This window comes from Echinococcus granulosus (genome assembly GCF_000524195.1).
Source record: "Echinococcus granulosus chromosome Unknown EG_S00002, whole genome shotgun sequence".
NCBI lineage: Eukaryota > Metazoa > Platyhelminthes > Cestoda > Cyclophyllidea > Taeniidae > Echinococcus > Echinococcus granulosus.
In genome coordinates this window covers 1916954-1939104 of record NW_020170382.1, presented here as the reverse complement: position 1 = coordinate 1939104, position 22151 = coordinate 1916954, and the positions used below count along the sequence as shown (strand labels likewise).

At 43.2% G+C, this 22151-nt stretch overlaps 3 protein-coding genes across 3 annotated transcripts in view; 2 read left to right on the top strand and 1 right to left on the bottom strand. All coding sequences in view use genetic code 11, as the record gives it.

The window, feature by feature from the left end:
* Positions 1-531: 531 nt before the first annotated feature.
* EGR_00565 (FACT complex subunit SSRP1) lies at positions 532-4149 on the top strand (the record flags this gene model as incomplete). Its single annotated transcript, XM_024489814.1, has 6 exons — positions 532-874; positions 908-1140; positions 1175-1552; positions 1620-1838; positions 1910-2873; positions 4058-4149. 6 exons carry the CDS (start codon positions 532-534, stop codon positions 4147-4149), a joined length of 2229 nt encoding a protein of 742 aa, XP_024355811.1.
* Positions 4150-4235: 86 nt separating this feature from the next.
* EGR_00564 (hypothetical protein) lies at positions 4236-8461 on the bottom strand (the record flags this gene model as incomplete). Its single annotated transcript, XM_024489813.1, has 4 exons — positions 4236-4914; positions 6252-6595; positions 7483-7927; positions 8394-8461. The coding sequence occupies 4 exons, from the start codon at positions 8459-8461 to the stop codon at positions 4236-4238; spliced, it is 1536 nt and encodes a 511-aa protein (XP_024355810.1).
* A 2140-nt stretch (positions 8462-10601) lies between these two features.
* EGR_00563 (Bromodomain adjacent to zinc finger domain protein 2A) overlaps positions 10602-22151 on the top strand; it is a gene marked incomplete at both ends in the record, with an annotated part of 29069 nt that continues 17519 nt past the window's right edge. The window contains 3 exons of the mRNA XM_024489812.1: positions 10602-10776; positions 20023-20424; positions 21583-21870. Coding sequence (XP_024355809.1) covers positions 10602-10776; positions 20023-20424; positions 21583-21870 — 865 coding nt within the window. The remainder of the gene's footprint in view (positions 10777-20022; positions 20425-21582; positions 21871-22151) is intronic.

The following is a 22151-nucleotide window of genomic DNA, read 5'->3' as shown; positions in this document are numbered from 1 at the left end:
AAATGTAGCGTCCCGAGACTCCCTGAAGACGAAAGAAGACACAATACTCGGGCAGAATATATATATTCAGCACGGAGAAGGTGTCTGGGCTATTGGCATGGCCCAAAAGGCCAGCCCACCCAGCGAGGTATAAGGGGGCTAATTCGAAGTACAAAAGTGGCGCCCCACCAGAACCGAGGGATAAACCACTATCGTATTACACAAATGGCTTTTAAAATAATGGATATGTAGGCCACTTGTTTACCTGTAAGTTCGTGTAATAAACATAAAACATGGACTAATGCATGACAGTGTTCAATAATAGAATAAGGGTGTTCTAAAACTCGCTGCATTTTAAATGCTAAGGTTGGTAAATACTTTAGGTCGTTCGGATACAAAATAAAGACTGGATTATATACATAGTGCTTGTGCTACTCTAATGTCATGTACATCAAAAATAAGTTCAATATCTTTCGTTTAAAACTGCTTATTGAGCAGCGGTGCCATTGGTCCGATTGAACTTGCTTTTGTCGAAGACTAATCGTCTTAATTATGACTGAATTATTTCTGGAAAATATTACTGAAGAGATTCGGGGCCATATTTATCCAGGAAAACTCCGCCTAAAGCCCACAGATCTTATGTTTAGGAATGAAATCACTGGGAAAGTTGCTCATTTTTCAAGCGGTGATATTTCATCAGCCAATTGGGTTTTCCGGGCCTCAGGGCTCTGTTTGCGCCTAAAGCTCAACAATGAAAACGTTCATCGTTATGACGGATTTGGTGAAATAGAGTCTGAGAAAGTTACGTCGTTTTTTAAGAAGAATTATGGTGTTGATATAGCAAAACGTGAACTCTGCTACAAAGGCTTTAACTGGGGTGATGTGGTTTTTGAAGGTAAGCCATCAGCCTGCTACTCTATGTTTTAAGGAAATGTTATGGAGTTTGCTTACAAGAACGCGCTGATCTTCGATGTTCCATTGTCTAACATTTCAAATGCAGCAGCAAATAAGAATGAGGTTATTTTCGAATTCCATCCCAATGATGATGCCGAAATATGCCTCTCCGAAATGCGTTTTCACACTCCAAGCACGGAATCCGACAAAGATGGCGCGGCTACTGCCATATACTCGCATGTTATGCAAAAGGCCGACATAATCCAGGTTTGTCTTACAACATTGTGATTTTACGTCCCAGGTCACCGGAGATTCCCTGGTAGAATTTAAGGACATCTCATACCTCCAACCGCGTGGTCGTTATGACGTTAAACTCTACAATTCCTTCCTGCATCTTCACGGAAAGTCATTTGACTACAAGATTCCTAAGAGCACTATCATTCGATTGCTCCTACTTCCGCACCCCGACAACCGACAGGTTTTCTTTGCGGCTCAGGTTGATCCTCCCCTCAAACATGGTCAGACGCGATATCATATAATCGTAATGGTTTTCGAGAAGGATAAGCACATCGACATTGAGCTCAGTGTCTCTGAGGAGTACCTTCAAAAGAACTACGAGGGCAAGCTCACTCAGGTCATGGTTGGTCCTGAGTACGATCTATTCGCTCGGCTTTGTAAAGTATGCCTCAACCCACCGCCACTTCCTCCTCTGGAATCCTTTTTACCGTCATGGTTTCGCTCTTTAGACGCTGTACAACCAAAAGATAACCGTCCCGGGGTCGTTTAGGGCAAAGGGTGGTGGTTCTGCTGTTGCATGCAGTTACAAGACTTATGTCGGTCTTCTTTACCCACTTGAACGAGGTTTTATTTTTGTTCCTCGACCTCCAGTCTCTATTAGATTCGATGAGATCGTCAGCGTTAACTTCTCGCGCGGCACAGGTGCTCTACGTTCCTTCGATTTTGAGGTCTGAACACTACCTCTACATTCCGTATTTCTCCATCGTAGTTTTGCTAATTTGCTTTTGTCTTGAGGCAGGTCGAAACCAAGATGGGTGTCACCCACACCTTCGTCTCAATTGAACGTGACGAGTATCACAAATTGTATGACTACGTGAGTGAGAAGCGCCTACGTGTAAAGAACATTGAGGACAGTGATGCAGTATGGCGCGAGAAGCTGGAAGACATATGGTCCTCTTCCGACGAGTCACACGACGCCTATTTAGATAAGGTGAAGGCGGAGGGTCGTGAACGCACTGCCGAGGCCGCAGCGGGCACTTTTGCTGGTGCCGATTTCTCCGACGACGATGAGGATGACGAGGACTTTAACCCGCCAGAGATGGGTTCAAGCGAATCAGACATCGCCGAAGAGTACGACAGTAACGCTCAGTCTTCGAGTGACTCAGATTCATCCTCTGCTGCTGGAAGCACTTCTGCCAGCAGTGCTTCCTCATCCTCCGCGTCTACGCCGCGCCAGAAAAAAGCCAAAAGGGTGGCCCCTCCACCGCGACAAAGCGATAAGAAGGAGCGCAAGAAAGCATCAAAGAAGGATCCTAATGCACCCTCCCGACCACCGACAGCCTACTTTATCTGGTTCAATGAGCATCGACAGGACATCAAGATGAGTCTGGGTGGTTCTGTTGGTGTTGCTGAAGTTGCCAAAGCAGCGGGAGAGAAATGGAAGACTTTAAGCGCGGAGGAGAAGGCCAAGTATCAGTCGGAGGCAGACAAGTTGAAGGAGCAATACGACCGTGATATGAGAGCGTACAAGGAGAAGATCGCGTCTGGGGAGTTGGAAGAGCCGGTGAAGAGTAGTGTTAAAAAGACGAAGATCTCACCCACGAAGATGCAGAAGAAAGCGGTGACGGCAGGGACAAGCTCCTCGCAAAGCGGAGCCGGCGGGATCTTTAAGAGCGCGGAGTACGTATCGGATTCGGAATCCTCCTCCTCCTCTGTTTCTTCCACGGGGAGGGCGAGTCGTCGTGGAGACGGTGGTGGTGGCAGTGGGAGCATGACTGATTTGAGCGATTAATAGAGATGGATGTTCGCTGCTTTAAATATGTACAAGAGTTGGATTTTAAACGATTGCTATGTGTAGAAGTTGTATCATAATTACCTTATATCTGTCAGGGCGAATAAATGTCAATGCACTTGAGTGTGAGCACTGTTTATGAAGAGATCGATCAATTGTTCCTCTACGTAGACGGTAATTTTTAGGACCTCTGCTATTTGTGTTGTCTCATCGGAGATGAAATCTCTCCCGTGCCTTCTCCCTACCGGTGTCCGACCCTTCTGTCTATGAGTGGCTGTAATTGTTGTGCTGATTTATCTTCTGACCTTTTGCGTCAATGAAGCTGATGTTCGGATGAAACTGACTACCTACTGGAAGTTTCGCAGCATGAATAGTTGCCTCATAAATTATTTGCTTTTTAGCGCCTTTAGAGGTATGCGTTTCGCAATCTTTGGGATCTAATTTGGTTCATTTGCTAGTTGTGAGCGGCTCATCACTTCACTCTCATTAGCTGCTGACAGTTTTCAGTGCATACTTTTCGCCTAGTGCAACCTGTCGTTTTACATATTTTCGCCTCTTATCAGGAGGTGTTCCGTGAGTTCCAGATTCCTTGTAACAGCGATAATGGTATTCCCTTTGAAGTCGTGGTGGAGTTATCCATTGAGAATAAATTACTTGCCAAGAATGTAGCATTTGGCCCTGACAACTGTTCATTTGTCTATTTCAAGAGGTCAATGGTTGACCAACGTAGAAGTCTCGCTTATTTGGGTTCACGATTTAGGTTTCAGTTTTATCCCTCTTTTTAGTAAATAGTTTTTGAATGAACAGCACTCGCTATCGCTCCAAACAAGATTCTTGACTTTAAGGAAAACAAGTGTACTCGTTGAGTATGTAAACGCATACATATTTGAGCTGCAAAAGCTCCATTCATCGCGCTTTATTGTTGTTGTGGGGCCGCTTGATGGACGTGTCAATCAGTAGAACATCATAAAAGCAGAAATGGCAATCTTTCATGCCGACAAGAAATGCGATTTTTTCAATGAATCTTACGATTCTGCTAATGTCAATTGGAATTATTAATGGCTAAGGGGTTTTTTGCGTATCACTACCCTGGTGAATTTACGGGGTTAACAGCTCCATTATGAATAAGTACTGTCCAAATAATTTTTCCTATAGGTACTATGCATATGTATATTTACCTCTTCGGGTCGAAGCTATCGCTTTTAAGCGCATTCACTATTCTTGCCAACCATAGCTATGACCGATAACGGTCTAACACTTTCTTTTGTTACACTCATCCAGAGCGAGTCGAACATACGAATTGATTACTTTGGTGGATACAGCAACCACTCCTTCATATTTTGGGTCTTTGGGTTCTTCCTGCTGCAGCAGCTCGCATAGCAGCCTTCCTTTCATCGGCCAGACACTTGACAGCCATACAGACAGTTGCAAGTGAAAGGAATGCAGGCATAAGGACAGCTACCGCAGTGCTCAAACCCGTAATAACCTCCAACTGTGACCACCGCACAATCGTCTCCACCGCGAGTACCCCTGTCCAATCGGACCACTTGAAGTTGCTGCCGCGCGCGTCTCCATGCACACAGGCCAGACGGAAGACGGGCAAAAGCCCGCTCTCGCTGTCCACCGCGGCATCGCTGGCCGATTTGGCTTCAGCATAAATCAGGTGGTAGGCGGGGTCGAGGCGTACCCTACCACGTGACTTCGCCAGCAGGGTGGATAGGTTTACCTGTTCTGCGTGGAAGGCTAGCCAGCCAGAGGGGGTTCCAAAGGCGCCAAACGCGCCCGCCATGAGTGCAGTGGCAGTGAGATTGTTGGTCTCACTTTTGCTGGTAGGAAGGCGGAACCAGGAAATGGGTGAGTGAACAGTACCCCGCAGGGGGCAGGAGAGGACGAAACTGTCGCCATCCTTAATGCGTATCCGTTTCATCGATGGTTTTGCGACCTCATCGGCCGCCTCCAGTGCGCTCGCCTTTACCATGCCTCGGGTGAAGGGGATGAAGGAGTAGAGGCGTCTGTTGATGGCGAAAAATAGCCACTGCCAAGGGTCAATCATGCTGGGAGAGAACAGCGCTAATGCACAGTTCATTCATTCCCAGTGTTTAGAATCTGGAGCTTAGTGGGATTTACCAATATTTTTTTTATCTATAATTATCAATGTGCCATTCTTTGCCGAGCAAAGAGGTCAGCAATTTGGTTCAATGCTCATAATTATCTTTATTGGACCACAGTTTGCAAAATACAAAATGCTTTGTCGGGTTGTAAGGTAATCACTGTTGCTGGCATTTCAGGGGAGAGAATTATGATTAGTTGAATTATCTAAGTACAAATGAGGAAATTTTGGAACAAAGCAATAAATTACAATACAAATAATTGGATCGTAATTTGGATGCAAACGCTATTTAACTTGGTAAATGCTTCAAATTGAGTTATGTTAAAACCCTACGCTGTCGCCGGTGAAAGGTTGAACAATTAGAGGTTAATCTAGTTTCAGCCATCCAGAGGCAATAGCTGACAATTAGTGAGAAATAGAGGTGAAACAACTTAGGATTATTCTGCTTCCACCTTCTTCTTAAAGTAAACAAAGAGTCGTTAATGAGTATTTTTATGAATCTGCAGTGGGAAAGGACTGTACAGGGAGGTTTGGATCTACAAACTTAATTTTCAGGTTTAATTCAGGTAACCTGTTTTACTGTGGTTGATGGTTTTCGAAGCTGTTTCTTCTAATAAGCAGAAAATGAGTGGGTCTGCAGTATTTTATCGAAGTCGCTGCTCTACGCAAAAGCAATAATTATGTTGGACTTGATGGCGATGTGATTATCCGGATGAATTAATTTGCCAACTACTACAAAGCGTAGAAATATGCTCATCAATAAAGCTGTTTAAAACAATTGTTTTAATTTCAAAGGGGAATGATCCAAAGAAATCTCGCTCCTCATAATGAGGATTATACAAGTGTCGAAAATTCTACGATTGTTTTTTTTTATTAAAATGATCATTACAATCTACAAGTCCTTCCTAATGAGACATAGGAATGAGAATTTTGCAATTATAAGTGATTATATCTCCAGAAGCAAAAAACAGGATTATTTAGCAAAAGTAAAGATGATAATGCATCATAAGCGTTGTTACTCTGTGATTTTTAAGCATGATTCCTCGATAATGAGTATACGACCAATAAATCAGGCCTATTAAAATGCAACAAGTCCATAAGCCCCCATACAAATAAACCGCTGGTGATTAAAATCCCCATGGTCACCATTTGAAATACGGCCGAAGACATTGTTTGAGTATGCAACCACTGATCACCACTAGCCGTCAGCGACAAGCAATAGCAATGAAAATAACATACGAGTTTTTCGGAGCAGGACAGGGTCGATAACAGGGTCGAATGATGAGTTCACTGGGTCGTTTCTTGAGCGCCTGAATTCTTGACTCCATGACCCCACGGGCAATGAGATGGGAACGACAGGGCAATCCAGAGCGACCGAACTGTCGAAGCGGCTTCGTGGCGTAGTGCGCCAGCTTGTAGGGCCTCACGGGGAAGAAACCGTCAAGCATGCGCGTATAACAGGTGCCCACGCGCATTTGGAAGCCCTCACCACCACGCTCAAAGAAACCGAGCTCGGGTATACCCGGGGGCAACTGGGCCACGCACGGCACGCAGGGTGACCATGGACCCCACGAGGTAAATATCTAAGGAAAAAAGGTCAAATAATCCATTTCACATCAAAACACAGCTGAACATTTGATTACACGTGCCTTTAGAGACTTCTATGACTTAACTAGGCTCATGCCGTCTAGTCTGGTAGTCGACTAGCTCTTCGGATGCCTCTGGGGCCTTATAGCTCATTCAAGGATAAATCGAACACTAGATCGGTTGCAGCGTTTGTATGGCCACCCAAAACAACAAAAATACTGATTTTTCTGAGAGAACTCTGTCCCAGAAGGATGATGATTAAAACTTTGGTAATTCATAGCAGAAATCCAAGGTATCTGCTTTAATCGCGTCGTTTTTCTGTGGATTTAGACATGCTTTAAAGGAATCAGGACCGTTCTTAAAGAAAATGCTGATGGAATCAAGTTGCAACCAATTTTATATGCTCATGGTTCGAGACCTCTTTATGATAAAGGATCTGAGGGTGCCTCAAATATACGGCTTAGCAGAAGTAAGGTAGCATTGTGTTAGAAACAAAAATAGGGTCTTGAGGTGTGCCTTAACACAAGATTTCGTTTTAAATAAACTTTTAAAAAAACTGCTGGGAAAAAAGTAATCTTGCCATTAGGACGTCGCTCAGTCTGCAGCATCAATTCCAAAATGACGTAGTCTTTGTTAGGTAGCTTGCTTAACAGCCAAGTAGTACTTAAGGCATTCATCTGTTACGCGAGCGTTTTTTATATAAAGCCCCGATGGAGTTTTTAGTCAAAAGATACCTGCTTCAATTATTCGTCCAATTACTTGGGCTTTTCGGCTACTAAGCCGATGACACGGGGTTAAGTGTCTTCTAACCATTATACTCACTTAAGATCAAGAAAGTTCATAATTTTTTTTTGCAAGACATTTAAAAATTACTGAACCCTACCTGGATATTGGCTGGAATGATAGTTTTCCTTCCTAACGTCCTAATTGATTTAGGGGGGTTCGTATCAGTCTCATTGGTTTCTAGGTAGACCATTGGTGCAATGGTCTGTCTATACGGCTCCTCGCCAGCAGCGCGTACGGTAACAGCCCAAACGATGCGTGGACGCCCACGATACATACAAGTGTATATACCCGTGTCTTTTGTTCGTGTTTGACGGAGAATGAGTTGATCCATGTATACATAGACACGAGGGGAGAAATGTTGTGTCTTTACAGAAGTTATTCGTTGTGGTGCTCTACCGGGCTTTTCCACAGTGTAAAATAAGTTTAACTGCTGTTTTGTGTAGTTTCCAAACAAAAACTTCTTTAGGAGGGCGGTTTTAGACTTGGGTCGAAGGATATCACCAGGAATAGATCCAAATCCCGCAAAGAGTCGAAAACGGACTCTTTTACAAAGAGGAAGATAATGGTTGCATTAAGTCACATTAACACTGAATAATCTTAGACAAGTAGGGGTCGATACACATTAAACTTTTCTAGAATACCCGGAAAAAGCTTCAAGCTACGTGGGTAGTGGAAAAACGATGCCATGTACGTTTAACAGCATATCCAAATGATGAATAATGGATCATAGCCGCCCATCAAAGTATGCCTTTAGTAAGCATCAAAGATCTGATGACTGCCAATTGTCTACCTGGATTTTAGTTTGAAAAAGTATAACAATTCGAATTAAAAAGTAGTGAAAATGAATACAGCCTATTGATACCTCTCACGAATGTTCGAAACATCGGATGATAAAACCTCGCCTGACTTCCTTGCCTTTTTAATTTTAGTACGTATTGATTTCATCCATTTCCTAAGGTCAAAATCCTTCTTACACTCTTCGAGGTATGGCTCACAATGCGAACATACAGAACATGATAAATGGAGACTTTCATCTTCAGTAAGGAGAGCACTGTCATAAACAACGGGACTGTCATAGCCACACGGGTACTGTGTCCATTTTATAACAGGAAGGCATTGTAAGCCGATCAATGACAGCAATAGCAATATTACAAAGTCAATCAAGCGAAAACACATTCCCCTTATTTGCAATGGTTTGACCTTGAAAAGGTTTAATTTATTCAGTTAAATTCTTGTGCATAACTGTTTGCTAATTACTCTCGCGAGATTATGTAGCAGTTCTAAGTAGAATTTGGTTTTCTAGCTTGAAACACTGCCATATTATATAACTGCGAGTTGTAATAACCAAATGAACCCATCATTGACACAGTTTAACATGTGAGTTACTTAAATGATTTTTGTGAAGATGTGTAAACTTTTGGTACCTTGCTTAAGCTATACATATGAGATTGATGTTTAAGCGCCTTCGTTAAAACTTTGCGGAAATGGCCCACTATTGTACTACCATTTAATAATCCACTCTTCTGTCATCCCATCTCCGGTTTGATGCACCTAGGTCGAGAAAAATAGTTTGAGGAAGAAATCCGATGATGTGTAATGCACCACTTAATAAAAAATGCCACTTTATGGATGAGTCCAATTTTGTCACTTCTCAGGGGTCAGTGGAATGTTCCCAGTCACAAGTTTGGTCCAATCTGCTTTCTTGCCACTTAAAATTCATATTCAAGCAAAAATACATTGCTTCATAGTATAGCATCTTTAATCTTCCCCAAGTTGTTATAAGCCATGCCAACACGAAAGAATTTTGTTGGCAGCTTACAGAAAGCTATGCAAACACCTGGAAGGCCATCTCTATGGACGGAAGTGCAAATCTGGAGGATCAGAGCCTGAGCAATTAAAAGTACATTAGAGCAAATATCATAACACTGCAATAGCATTTTGACGCAGCACAACAATCACAATTTTTGAGCCTTATATGCCAATCCGAGTGATTTACCGTGAATGCCTTCTTGGTCGAATGGTATAATCTAAATCCAAAAGCGAAAAGTTTTTCGGAATTGTTTAGCCAACACAGAATGCACCGTAGTCAATAAATAATGCTTGATTATTTTGTGCTGCTATTGCATTCACATTGGGTTAGTTTCTTCCTGTATTTATAAATCAAGACCAGAATCAAAATTATGGCAAGAGTGGGTTTGAAGTAGGATTTAGTGAAGTCTTTAGTGTAGTTTTTTGCTTTGTAAATCGTCCCAGTTCAAAGTACGGGTAAATTATCATATTATGGGGTGGGATTATACATTGTAGTTATAAAATGTCATTAACCATGTTGTGATACGACATCATTTCGCTTTACCCATAGAACATGTCGTACATGAGATTGAATTAAAACACGCAATTAATAGCGCTCGTTTGTCCGAGACCAAAAACACTGTTACCACATTATTTTCTCTTCCCACCCGTTTCACGTAAAACAGGTACACGTACGAAGTGGTTTCGCAGGGGTGAGCCAACAAAACACTACTGTAGTAGCAAGGACTTTGAAAGTAATGCTTTTCTCGAATTGCCAATTTTCATTTATCTACAATGTCATGTTGAAAGTGTTTTTTTTTCCGGACTCCGCAGTTTTCTTTATTACCACATGGTAGTGGTCACAAGATAGCCAAGCAAGTTCGTACAAGTTGTTCGGAATGGAAACTGGGTAATTGAGGTAACCTTTTTCAATGCATTATTCGATGAAGTTACAATCTGTGGTGCTTTCCCGCTGCGATGAAAGTTTGAGAATCCCACCTACGCAAAATTCTTTGTCTCCAGAAGCAAAGGATAGCTCTCACCCCCGACATCTTCATTGTTATCTCACTTTTATTTCCAAACTGTTTACTTCATTTCACGTAGGATCATGTGATTGCCAAATGCCGATACCAAGAAAAGATGCCCGTCATTACTGGGAGGAAGGTCATCAGGGAAATATGAAGTAGGAGGGTGAAAACTGGGCACCATCTCTTCCTCCCTCTCCACTGAACGCGCTCTAGGAAAACATTTCAGATAGCAAAAATGTTTCCTTCTGAAGTGGACTAACTCTACCCTTTCCCTAGCAAATTTGCGTGGATTGGGTGGGGTATAGATAGAGAAAGGGGGAGAAAGTAAGCCACTGAGGAGGGATACAGTTGTTGGTGTTGGCGGTAGCTGCAAGAGTTAATCACCAGGAGAACGGCTGCGATGTTCGCACAATCAATGAATTGCCTGCCTGCCCGCCCGCCCGCCCGCCTGCCTACACCCGTCGCCTGCCTGCCTGCCTGCTTGCCCGTCCACCCGCCCGCCTCTTCTACTATCCTGCTTTCCTCCTTGCCACTATTAACATCCGCTTACTCTCCCACTCTCTCTCTCTCTCTGGGTTTGTGTAAAATCAGATAGCAAAGTCCCAGCCCTGTCCTGCACTGGAGAAAGGGCCTGTTCATTAACCACATTTAGCTAGGCTTTAGAGACACAGCAGTTTGCTTAATTGATTCCATTTTGGTCGATCAAACCTTAATTGTTCAAATAAATGGTTCATAGTTTGGATTTGCTTGGCCATTTTTGTCATTGACACGGCCCTGGCATTAATACTTAAAAAGAAGTCAAAAAATACCGCTTATACTGCTAATAGCCTTCTCTCGGCTAATGTGAGGGAGGAAGTGGGGACTTACTGGTGTCGTAAGAATGCAATTTAGCCTATCTCGACCACCCTTCGAAAGTTCTCATTAACCACCTAAGCGAGTGCAATTTCCAACCTTAATGTAACGAAATCGAGAATGGCATCGTAGATTTGGTTTTTGGTAGCATAAATGAAGGGGAGTTGAAGCCACCTACAAGTAGGGCCCCACTTTTACATTTAGCTGCATACGTCGAATTAAAAAAAATTCAGCAAAAAGACATTTTCATCTCTACAATCTTAGTTCAAAATTCATGCCAAAATGATGCATGATGCAAAATTACTCTGTAAATACAGAAACACACACAAAGGCGTGTAATTACTCCGACGTGGACTGCGATGCCGCGCACTTGCTAGGTCAATTAGGCCGATGGCGGTTGTGACGGTGCAGCAGAAATTGCAGAACAATTACAGCCAACGCCTGATTAGCACCCGAGTAAATAAATAAATCAACAGATTTAAAATGACCTTCTAGCTGAGGATGGGTTCTTCAATAACAAAGTAAGATCTATTTTTGTCCCTAGAAGACAGGAAAGAGCCTCACCCTTTTCTCTCTCTTTTTCCTTCCATCCTAAGGTGCGGTATGGGGAACTTCTTCCGTATGATTGACGGTTTCTGAAGTAGAGAAAGAAGAATTTTTCTTGTACACTCATATGGATCGCTTTGCGTCAACTAAGTGGCTTGCAGTCATAATTGCAGGTGATCAATTCGCAGTGAGTGGTTGCATCTGCAGTACACCACACCTCTAAGTAAAATGAGCCTTATCCTAGGCGGATAAAGTCTTGCCCACCGTAGAAATGTGGGATGGATGGTGAATGTATAGCTTGGGAATGATTGGTGATGTAGTTGTTCGCTTAACGAATGTTGGAATGCAAATTCCATTTCTCATCACAAGCAGGCCTGTCAGCAACCATTCCCTTCCCTATGGCGGGTTTTTATAAGGTGAAAGAAGTGAAGAACGAAATGGTCGTCTTTGGGGCTTATTGCTAAATATTAATTAAATTGATTAAACTATTTCTTGGTGTTGCTTTCTGCTACTCTACCTTGGTCGAAAGTAATACAAGTTTGAAGAAAAGTTTTTGCGGCTTGGTTGATTCGCAATTCAGACAGGCTCAAATCACACCTATGAGGTTCAACCGACACTTAATGATATGCAAATTCCAGATAACAGGAAATTGCCCATCGACTGCTGCTTTACAGTGTGTGCTGGTTAACAATCGCATTTTGCAAGTCTACAATACCTACAACAAGTTGTTCTAGTGAGCCGTATCAAAAATTGCACTAACTTTTCGATTACTTGATCTCCGCTTGCGATTCCAGATTCTAAAAAAAACTCTTGAATTTTTAATGTCGTTTGCACTTCGTCACTTCCGTAAGCATGAATGTCATTTCAACATCGAACGGGGTGACACTGTGGCATCGGCTACAAATGTCTCCGTTACCGATTTTTTCACCAAACAAAACAACAGACTCGGAAGTGAATTTTATAGGAGATATTAAGATGCCAAATACTGTGATGTTACTTACGTAAAAATTGCACTGCCAGCTTAATATACCATATTTTGATTTTTGTTTGACTCCTCGTTTTGGGTTAGCGGGCACTTAAGGCCTAGTCGTTGTGCTTCCGCCGGGCAACACTGCCTCTGGGCCATGCCAGTAGCCCCCCAGCCATTCCGGACGGTGGCAGTGCATATTCTGCCTTAGTATTATGACTTCCTTCGTCTTTAGGAAAGTCATATGGTGATACATTGGTGGCAGCGGCAAGCGAAACCGATCCTTAAAACATCTGCCCTGATTTCCATACCTGAATGCTAAACCTCGGTGTGACGGAAAGAGGGCATATGTTGCAGATGGGAGAATATGTGACAACTCCTAACGGAAGGGTTAAAGATGACGTCAACCTTCGGCAACTACCCCAGCCCCATGGTCTGCAGAAATGCTGGTAACAAGTGAAACGACACAAGCCGTGTCCGTGGTCCATCTGGAACACGCAATACATCCTCAACCTCTCTACTACCTGCATTGAATCCAATCAGATATGGCTGAGCACCACTGAAGTGAAAACAGTGGCAAAACTCTCCCCACAGACCCGGTTTAAACCCCTTCCACCATTAAATGACTACCTTTTGGTCAGTGTTCTTAAGACTGGCGATGGATGTAAGTGATGGCTTACACGTCCCCTTCCCTTAGCACGGTTTCCAAACAGGACAAAATCCCAGATCCCGTAGAATTGTCAACAGGGCTCAGTGATGTTGCGATTAAACTTGTTCTCATTTGCTTGCAAATTCGGTGACGTGCGGTTGGTTCGTGGGTGTTTTTCCTCGCAGAGCTAACCACTGTGATGGCCGACCCAAAGATTGCCCAAGTGGGTTGCCGGGGCCGTCGCTCGAAAGAGGAAGGGTGTTGTGTGAAACTTTAAAGGGTGCTTAGGGCTTCGCCTTTGTACTTCCTTCAACCCTTCTATCCGTTGATGGTACATATTCTGCCCTAGTATTATGACCTCTTTCGCCTTCAGGGCAGTCTCGGGTTGCCTTATAATATTCGGGAAAGGTGAGTTATTACCACCCCTTAGAGTATTGATGAGGGTTAAAGTGATGGGCAAATGAAGTGTTTTCATTTAGCATAAAGGACCTGCTGTTCGTTCATCTAAAAATGTGAAAGATTAGCCACATTCAAATGTATATGGCAGGAATTCCATGACCTCAAATAAATTTTAAGCTCTGCTTTGTGGAAATTTGATGAAGGGTGCAATTGCGGAAAGTTGCTCTAAAAATAAGTTAAAGTACACTCGAACCATTTTTGCTTATAATAAACTTTACCAATCTAATCAGTCAATGTTGGGGTTGATAGAAATTACTCTTCACCTCAAGTAAAAGGACACGTGAACCCTCACCACAAGGTTGTCCAAAAGTGTCCCAAAAAATCAGGTCAGTTTAATACACCATTTAAATGTATACTTTTAATGTGTCAAATGGATTATGATTGGGTAAGCTCCCTTCGTGCGGTGCCCCCTTCAATGAAATAGGTTTGACGGGAATTCCAACTTCTCGATGCATTGACAGAGCATCGAGTAGGAACAAATGATAACGTAATGACCCGAAGAAACCTTGAGTAGGGCGTTTCACGCAATCCTATAGTAGAACAATTACTTTTAGCGCAGGCACTTCAATTCTGTACTGAAATAGCGAAACTTCTGTAAGTAATAAAAGGCTTCAGGAGTACTTGAGTATTATAGTGAACAGACCTATGCAATTCCAGCTCAAAGTAGATGCGATTCAGATGGATGAAATAGCTTAATTAATGACTTTCCTGTCTTCAGGAGACAAGACTCAGCGTACTGACAGTCTGTGTGGATCAAATAAGCACTTATGAAAGCTCAAACTCTCAGCCAGGTTGTTTTCATTTTTATGGGATCGCACCTTCTCAATAAGCAGGTTTATTTCAAATCATTATGCTAATAAGGTATTCACATCAAGAGTGATTTTTCACTAGACATCAAAAACAGCGACAAAGTGTTGATTATGAGTTTTTTATGCTTCAAGGTATAACGTACGTGTACTATTTTATGAGATGGTTCAAAATAAAGTGCTTAAGTTTTACAACTCTTACTAGTTTAGTGGTATTATCGTAAGTATTAACATTGGATATGAATTCAATGCAAGTTTTACCAGCCTAAGGCCAGTTTCCACTTCCCGTACCGGAACTTCACCTGAAAGACACAAAACTAAAGAATCACGTCCACCCAGAACACTGCTTTGATAAATCTTTTTAATTTATTAATAACGTCACACACGGGTGACATACTTGACATCAGTCAGTCATAACTAATTACATAAAATCGTACAGTAAGCAGATTACTCGACTTCAATACAACAAAGTGGGGGACAATGAGTGTCGTAGAAATCGCTCAGTTCGTACTATCTGTTTCCTCCCTGATATTTTGATAGAAAGTGTGTTTGAAGTAAAGGCAAAAATTTGAACATTGTACGTATGATGTTTCGCAGACTTTCAAGTGTGTTTATTCGATGATACACTGGCAGAATTCATCTATTTATGCTATGAGAGCAGATAGCTACCATTTTGAGACGCTAGAACGGCCGTTTAAAGAGGTTGCGTGCTGTTTTGGGTGAAGGAAGTGACGGCTCACTCTCACTTCACTGCACCTACAAGAAATGGGACAAATTAAGAGAAAAAAGCAATTTGATTAGCTGAAAAACCAATCATCAGAGTGCGCCATTTTACTTCAACATAAACAGATATGCAGGTCGCCTGACTGTTGACCTGAAAGGACCCTATATTTTGTCCGAATTTCATTGGTTAATCGGCGAGATGTTCAACTCAGAGGTTTGAGTTTAATGCAGTGAATCATCAGCTCCTTTAAAACACTAAAAATGATCAAATTGACAATAATTTAAGGTTTTCAACAGAGCTCGACTCTTTCTGGGGTACACTGCTTTGGGATTTTCAGTTTTTTACGCTTTAACAATGATTTTATGGTTGATTCTCATGGGGCGTTAAAAGATACTTAGAAACCTTTTAATTCTAGTTAGAAGAAATTAAAGTGAGCAGAGGTACGTGAACTGCATGCTTTCTTAACAATATCTAACGTTTCATGAAATAAGACCAAGAGGGAATTTTCCGTGTTGCTTTCCGTATAGATTGGGACCACAATTACTGTTTTTTTTTTCTAATCAAGAGGCTGAAACGAAATCCCAGTCTTGCCTTCCTGCTTTCTCCATGTACCTTGTAGCTTGTGCAAGCTGCGTCTGTACACCCCTAGCCAATTTTTATCTACAGTAATACTCATATAACCCTTATTAACTCGTTTATCTAATACCGATATTGGGGTCACAACTTCCATGTCTTACTCGCTTTCACCTCATTCTAGTCTAACTTAAGGGGAGAGGGTGTGAACTTACCCTTGGTTTTGATTACGCCTTGGTCTTGACATAATATCACCCGAATTACGTGAGTCACTCGCAAAAATTCCGCCCTTCTAGGAGTTGTGAGTGGCCACAGTTGTGTTTCAAGGTGGGCGAACCAATGTGCTATGCTGTCAAACGACAAATCACCGAAGGCACAGTAGATCCCTCCAGTGATGGCTGGTTGAGTTTATTTCAGGTGTGAAGCTCTCATTACTACTGATCGCAGAATATTCGCTAGTGTAGGGTTAGTTGACTAACGCAATTATTGGCTAGAAATTATGTGTGAAAATTCTGGCATTACCTGGCAATGCAGAAGTAAAATTGGCAAATGCATTCACCCGCCAATTGCGTAAAGAACAATGCGAACTCCTTCACTGTGCATCGTTTTAGGTTCTAAGTTGAAATTAAGGTATTTATGCATGTATGCATCCATACATTTGTGTGTATGCACTGCCAAGTTAATAATTCGGTTCTCTCTTCCCTTCTCTTCCTCCCTCCTCTCTAAGACGACAAAGATATGAAGGTGGGGATTTTCTGCAGGTGTAACAATCGCTGTGTGGAGGGCTGAAAGTCGAATCACAACGGGCAGGTAGATTTTGCCGCCAATTAGCAAAGTGCCTGTCCTTTGTGTCTATTCCTGTCCGTGCATATTTACACAGAGAGCGCGCGGATAGAATGGCATTGATTGTCTTTTTTTGTATAAGAATGCAGTAGTCAATAGGTTTGCCCTTCCTCCCAAGGACGACCACTTATGAGGAACATGCGCACGTGCAAGCAAGCGTGCATGCACGCACACACGCACCTCTAAGCATGCAACACGCACGCACACACACACAAACTTAAATTTTTATGTGCGCACGTGTGTGCATCCACGCGTGCATGCATGTCCAGAAGGTTGCACGCACGCACGAAAGCACACATCAACTTGACCAGTCACAATGCCGCAAGCGTGTGTTAGTGCTGCGCGAGAACACATTGCCCCAGCAGCATTTTTGTTGCGTTTTTCTGCCTTAGTGTCTGACGAGCGCACACAGTCATCAGAAGGCATCAACAACAGGTCGTCGTGTCTACTTATCCATCAAACCATTCACCCGCCTGCTCACGCACTAACTCATTCAGTCATTCACCCTCCCCTTTTGCTCTCGCCCCCTCGGATTTCTGGTTTGTGGATTTAAATCACCCGCGCACACTCCCACAAATACCTGTGGAATTTATTACTGTGGATTAATGTTCCTGGCAAGCACTTTTTGCACGTACCGTCTTATAACGACGTGAGGTTAGTGTTCTATTGCTACGAAGTGGTTTTACGTGATTTACAAACCCCATTTATGCTTGAATTGCATAAGTTTGTATGCAGAACTTCGTATTCATTCCATGCTTCAACTTTTCATACAGTAAAGTAATGCTTCTCTGAATGAATGGGGGTTGCGTCAATTTTGCAAGCTTTAAATGAAAGCGAATCCGGTGCGAATGGCATGTAGGAAAGGCCCGAAATCTGACGCATTCTAACAGCTCGTTGAAATGTAAATTAATTGCTCGTGTGGGAGTAGGCTGTGTGTAAGTGCGGTGCACCACGGACTGCCGATGATTCACTTTTGACAGCTGCAATTAGTGAAACCTAGCCTACTTTTAAGTGCTGATCCTCCGTAATCATCGCATAAGAGAGGCGGGAAAACGTGTTTACAACCCAAATTTAACCAATTTCCCCATCAGATATGCCATTTAAATTAGTGGAAAGTGACTGATTTTTAATCTAAACCCGCCAAAAATAGCTGTGCATGGTATGTTGCTGCAGTAGGCGTATATCTACAAGCGCAATGGCTGCTAAAACCGCTGCCTCTGCTGTTACTGCTACTAATAGTTTGCCCAAATCGACGGGCAAGTGGTGGAGGAAGACGAGGGGGGCGGGTGGGAACTAGGGGAAGTTTGCTGGGCTGGTGTCGCGCGCACTCACGCACACACAAGCCGCCTCTCCTCCTCTCCGCATTATACTTGGACGTTTTCACTTTCCCCTTCCCCCTCTCTAACCCTTTATGCACACACCACCTCTCACCCCCTCCTCCTCTCGCCTCCTCCTCTTCCTGCTTTTCACAGAAGCATGCGCGCGTGTGTCTGTGCGCTAACGTCTTCGTCATTCATATGTGGCTGCGTGTGTGTGTGTGCACTTGCTTTGTTTAAACACACCCCCCAGTGTGGTTTCGATTTGAATTCGAAACTGACGCTGGACTTATGGAAATTTGTGACTTGTCTAACTGCAAGGTAAATTACGTCTTGTTCAAATTAAGCAATTTCTTTAGAGTTTCGATGTGGATGAACTTTAGCGCGTCTAGTGTAATTACCTCGTTAACTTTTTTCCTATTTCAATGACTAAAGTCGCCTGTATTTTAACCTCCAATCGACCATGCCATTAAAATACCTAATTATTTCATGCCATTCTTAAAGAACCATTGCGGAGTCCTGCTTCTATTGTTAGATTCCCTACATGAATGGATGAACTACTGCTTACTCGGGATAAAAATAGTTTCGCTTTCTGGATTTAAATAACTCCCAGGTGATTTCAATATTGCACCAAAAGTGGTGGTTTCCTTTGCTTGAATAACATCTTGAGTGATTATGTGTGGGTGGGTTACTGTCTTCATCCTAGGTCCCATCTCTTCATCAGAAAACGTGGTTATGTTATGTTATTAGAGGGGATTTTCAATTACCCAGCCCATATTAACCACAGGTGGGTGTGGTCAAATTGTTCGCACATGAAACCGGTAGGAGATTATTTAATGATCCTTGGGCATCACAGCTACACGCATCACATTTGAGAGTAAATGTCAGTTACGGAGATAACATGGGCTACAGTTTGATTTATTCCTCATCGTGTCCTCAACATAAATCAGAACCTCGCTATGAAAGAAATGGGATGTGTACGTAACGGATTGTTTGCACTTAAGTACCTCCGCGTACTAATATAGAACGCGACTGAATCGGGTGTCGTTGTGTTGACGCATCACTTGCAACCGTCTCGCAGCCAGGACTCCAAGTCTGAACTGCCTTAGAGGAAGGCGTGCGGTCACACCGCAGGGCCAAAAAATCGATACGCGCCCGCTCCCCTCGCTAATCTGCGCCTCCGACTACGACGCCTGACAGGTATAAAAGAGAGGAGGGAGGTAGACAGGCAAGCATGGCGGAGGGATAGCGAATACGAAAGCGAGAGGTAAGGAGAACGATGTCCATTCATTTTTCTTCGTCTACGCTTATATGCACGTGCGCACAGCCACCACCACCACTACCATCACGGTCGTTGTTTTGCGGAGGGACGCACTTATGCGAACACAAATTGGGGCATAACGATGGCAACGCCACATTGGTTTTAATGCAGTTCCTTCAAGTGGTGGTTGTGGTGCCCGACTGTTCTGTCATTATCAACACGCGCATGGGTCGGCAGTGGTCATCTGATCAAGCGGAGAAACTCGGCAGCTGACTGTCATGAATTCGGGTTGTGATCAAACCTGTGCATTCACGCTCCAGAGGTAATAGCTCTCTCGACTGTTACTTGCCATTTAAATAGCAAAAATAACATGTCTTGTGATAGTCGTGTCATGTTTCTGATCCAACTAAAAGGGGGCGAATGACATGATTGTCTGAAAATCCGGTTACACAAAGCACGTCAGTGAAGTCCTGTTTAAAATTGTGAATCTGTGATTGGCGTACAAGCCGGTTGTCGTTGTTTCAATTAGCAACCTCCTCTATTTCCTCGAGGGTTAATTTCGCACGTTATATTCCGATTTGCACACTTACCCAGAGTCTAATTAACCAGGCACAAATTCACACCTGCCTGCCGAGAAGACTTTTGCAGCGATCGTATGTACGTCTCCATCTTTTTTTCTCGCAAAAACTCTGCGCCTCGCTTATTCTCCCCACCACTGTTCCCCATGCTTAGTCATAGCAGCCTCCATGGTCCCCTTTTGGGACGCTTTGTATTCGTATTCTAGTCTCCTCTTTCTACGCCATTCTGCATCTGTTTCTCATGCAGACCAGCCAATTTCACATTCCTTCATCGCTTCAGACACCACTCTAATCGTCCAAAATGATCCGGAAATTTGCGCACTGAGAGTCATGTCCGTCTATCATTCCACCACCTCCGGCCAGCAAAACAGCAGCTCCGCGTCCGGAGCGACAAACGGCCAATCCACAGCCGACTCCGCAGGCAAAAACAATCTCGCCTTGGACTATCTGGCTAGTGTATTTGCTTCCAATGGAACTATACCACCAACCCCTCTACCACAACACTCAGCAGCTAGTAATTTAACCCCCAGCACTGGAGATATCATGAATGCACTTATTGCTGCCGCTGCAGCCGCCGCTGCTGCTACCACCACAAGTTCTGCGGCTTCCCCCAGCTCCATGGACCCATTCACTGCTTCAACCCTGCTCTGTAAGTTTTGCTGTGCAGTATCTGTTTTTTAATGCCATATCTAGAATTATCAAGACCTCCGTTTGTTATGAAACGAATGATGGTGGGTTCTTCTAGCTGGTGAAGGAGTTGGCTAATTTAATCATTGGGTATCTGTTTGCAAGGTGTGCCCTCATTAGCCGGAGCGGCATTTTATGTGGAAGCCTGGAGTTTTATTAAGTTTAAGAGTGCACAAAGGAGGTGCTGTTGGCATAATTCCACATGCGGAATTACTAATTGCGAGATTCATTAAACTGAACTATAGGCGTAAGTCAAAATGAGAACCGAACCTGTCTCCACGGTACTAGAAGCACGTGACTCGGGTACCTCGCGCAAAGTTGTAAAATCTGCAACAATCGGGTCCGCTTTACGTCCTTATTTTCAAATGAAAATAGACGGAAAGGTGCCGCACTGTGCATACAGATCTTTACTGCAATAAACGACGATTTCACTGACTAACTGAATAATAATTTTGCAGAATCGTGACGATTCCTTGATTATAAGCAAACAGTTTCGGCCACTTAGAGGTTAGTTCACCAATCTTAGTGCATAAATAGCACACTGAATTCACCAAAAAACCTCACCTTGCCCTGTAGATTTACACTCGTAGGCAGTATGGGATCTATTGAACTTTTATTGTGAAATGTAAGCACTCAATCGTTTGCCGAATCGCAGGATTCGCAGCTTTTCACTCAACAAGGGTGCTGCGCGCTCAAGTTTTGCCAAAGTACTGCCATTTGTCCCCAAAATTCTCTTGAACTGACCTCGTTTTCAGTTGTTTTAACCTGCCGAGATCATAACAAGTGCCAATTATATTCGCTTTCATTTGTCTTTTACATCATTCCAGAATGGTAGCTTGCGAATATATGGTAGTTGTCTTCTATTACTAAACGACATTTCAGGAATAGCTTCCTTACATTGCGGAATCATAATTGCGTATATTTGCTCGTCTGCCTGTCTGTCTGCCTGCCGGTCTAACCAGATTAAGAGACAACCCCGTTTGTAGGAGGAAGACATCAAAATGTAACCTTGGTTTTATTATTACCATCATATTCTTCAACACCTGAATCATTAGTCATCACCATCCTGTGAAGCTCACTCTTAAATGGTCGAGAGATTAAAATACTTCTTTACCTTCAGCCTCTCTGATGTACAGCCAACAACAGCAGAGTACGGTGGTTCCATCGAGTCTTTATCAGTCTCCAACGGACCTCTATTCTCCCAAATCCAACCTCCCTCTGGATCCTATCCTCTTTGCCCATCACGCTCTAATGCAAGCGAATTTCGATGCATCAAGCCGTCACCATCCAACTAACCACCACCAGCAGCAGCATCAACAACAACAGCAGATGGCACTTGCGATGGCCAGTTTGCTTGGCCAATGGAGCTCCAATCCCTTTCTCTCCCTCCAACAGCGTCGTGATTTGTGTGAGTCACCGACTGGTTGCATTTTCGAGGACCCTGTTCAATCATGTCTACTGTCGATTTTGCTTACAATTTAAATAATCTGCGATTGGTCTAATAGCAATACAGTTTGCCAAATAATGAGCCAGTGTAGTATTATTCCACCTCAAATTCTGGCATTTTAATTCAATAAGCGGTAAAATTTTGATTTAACGTGAATCTATTTAGATGTGCTTGGCATGGCAACGCGCCGTCCTAGAATAGACTTCAGGTGCTTACAAGTAGTGGCACCAGTGTCCTGATTT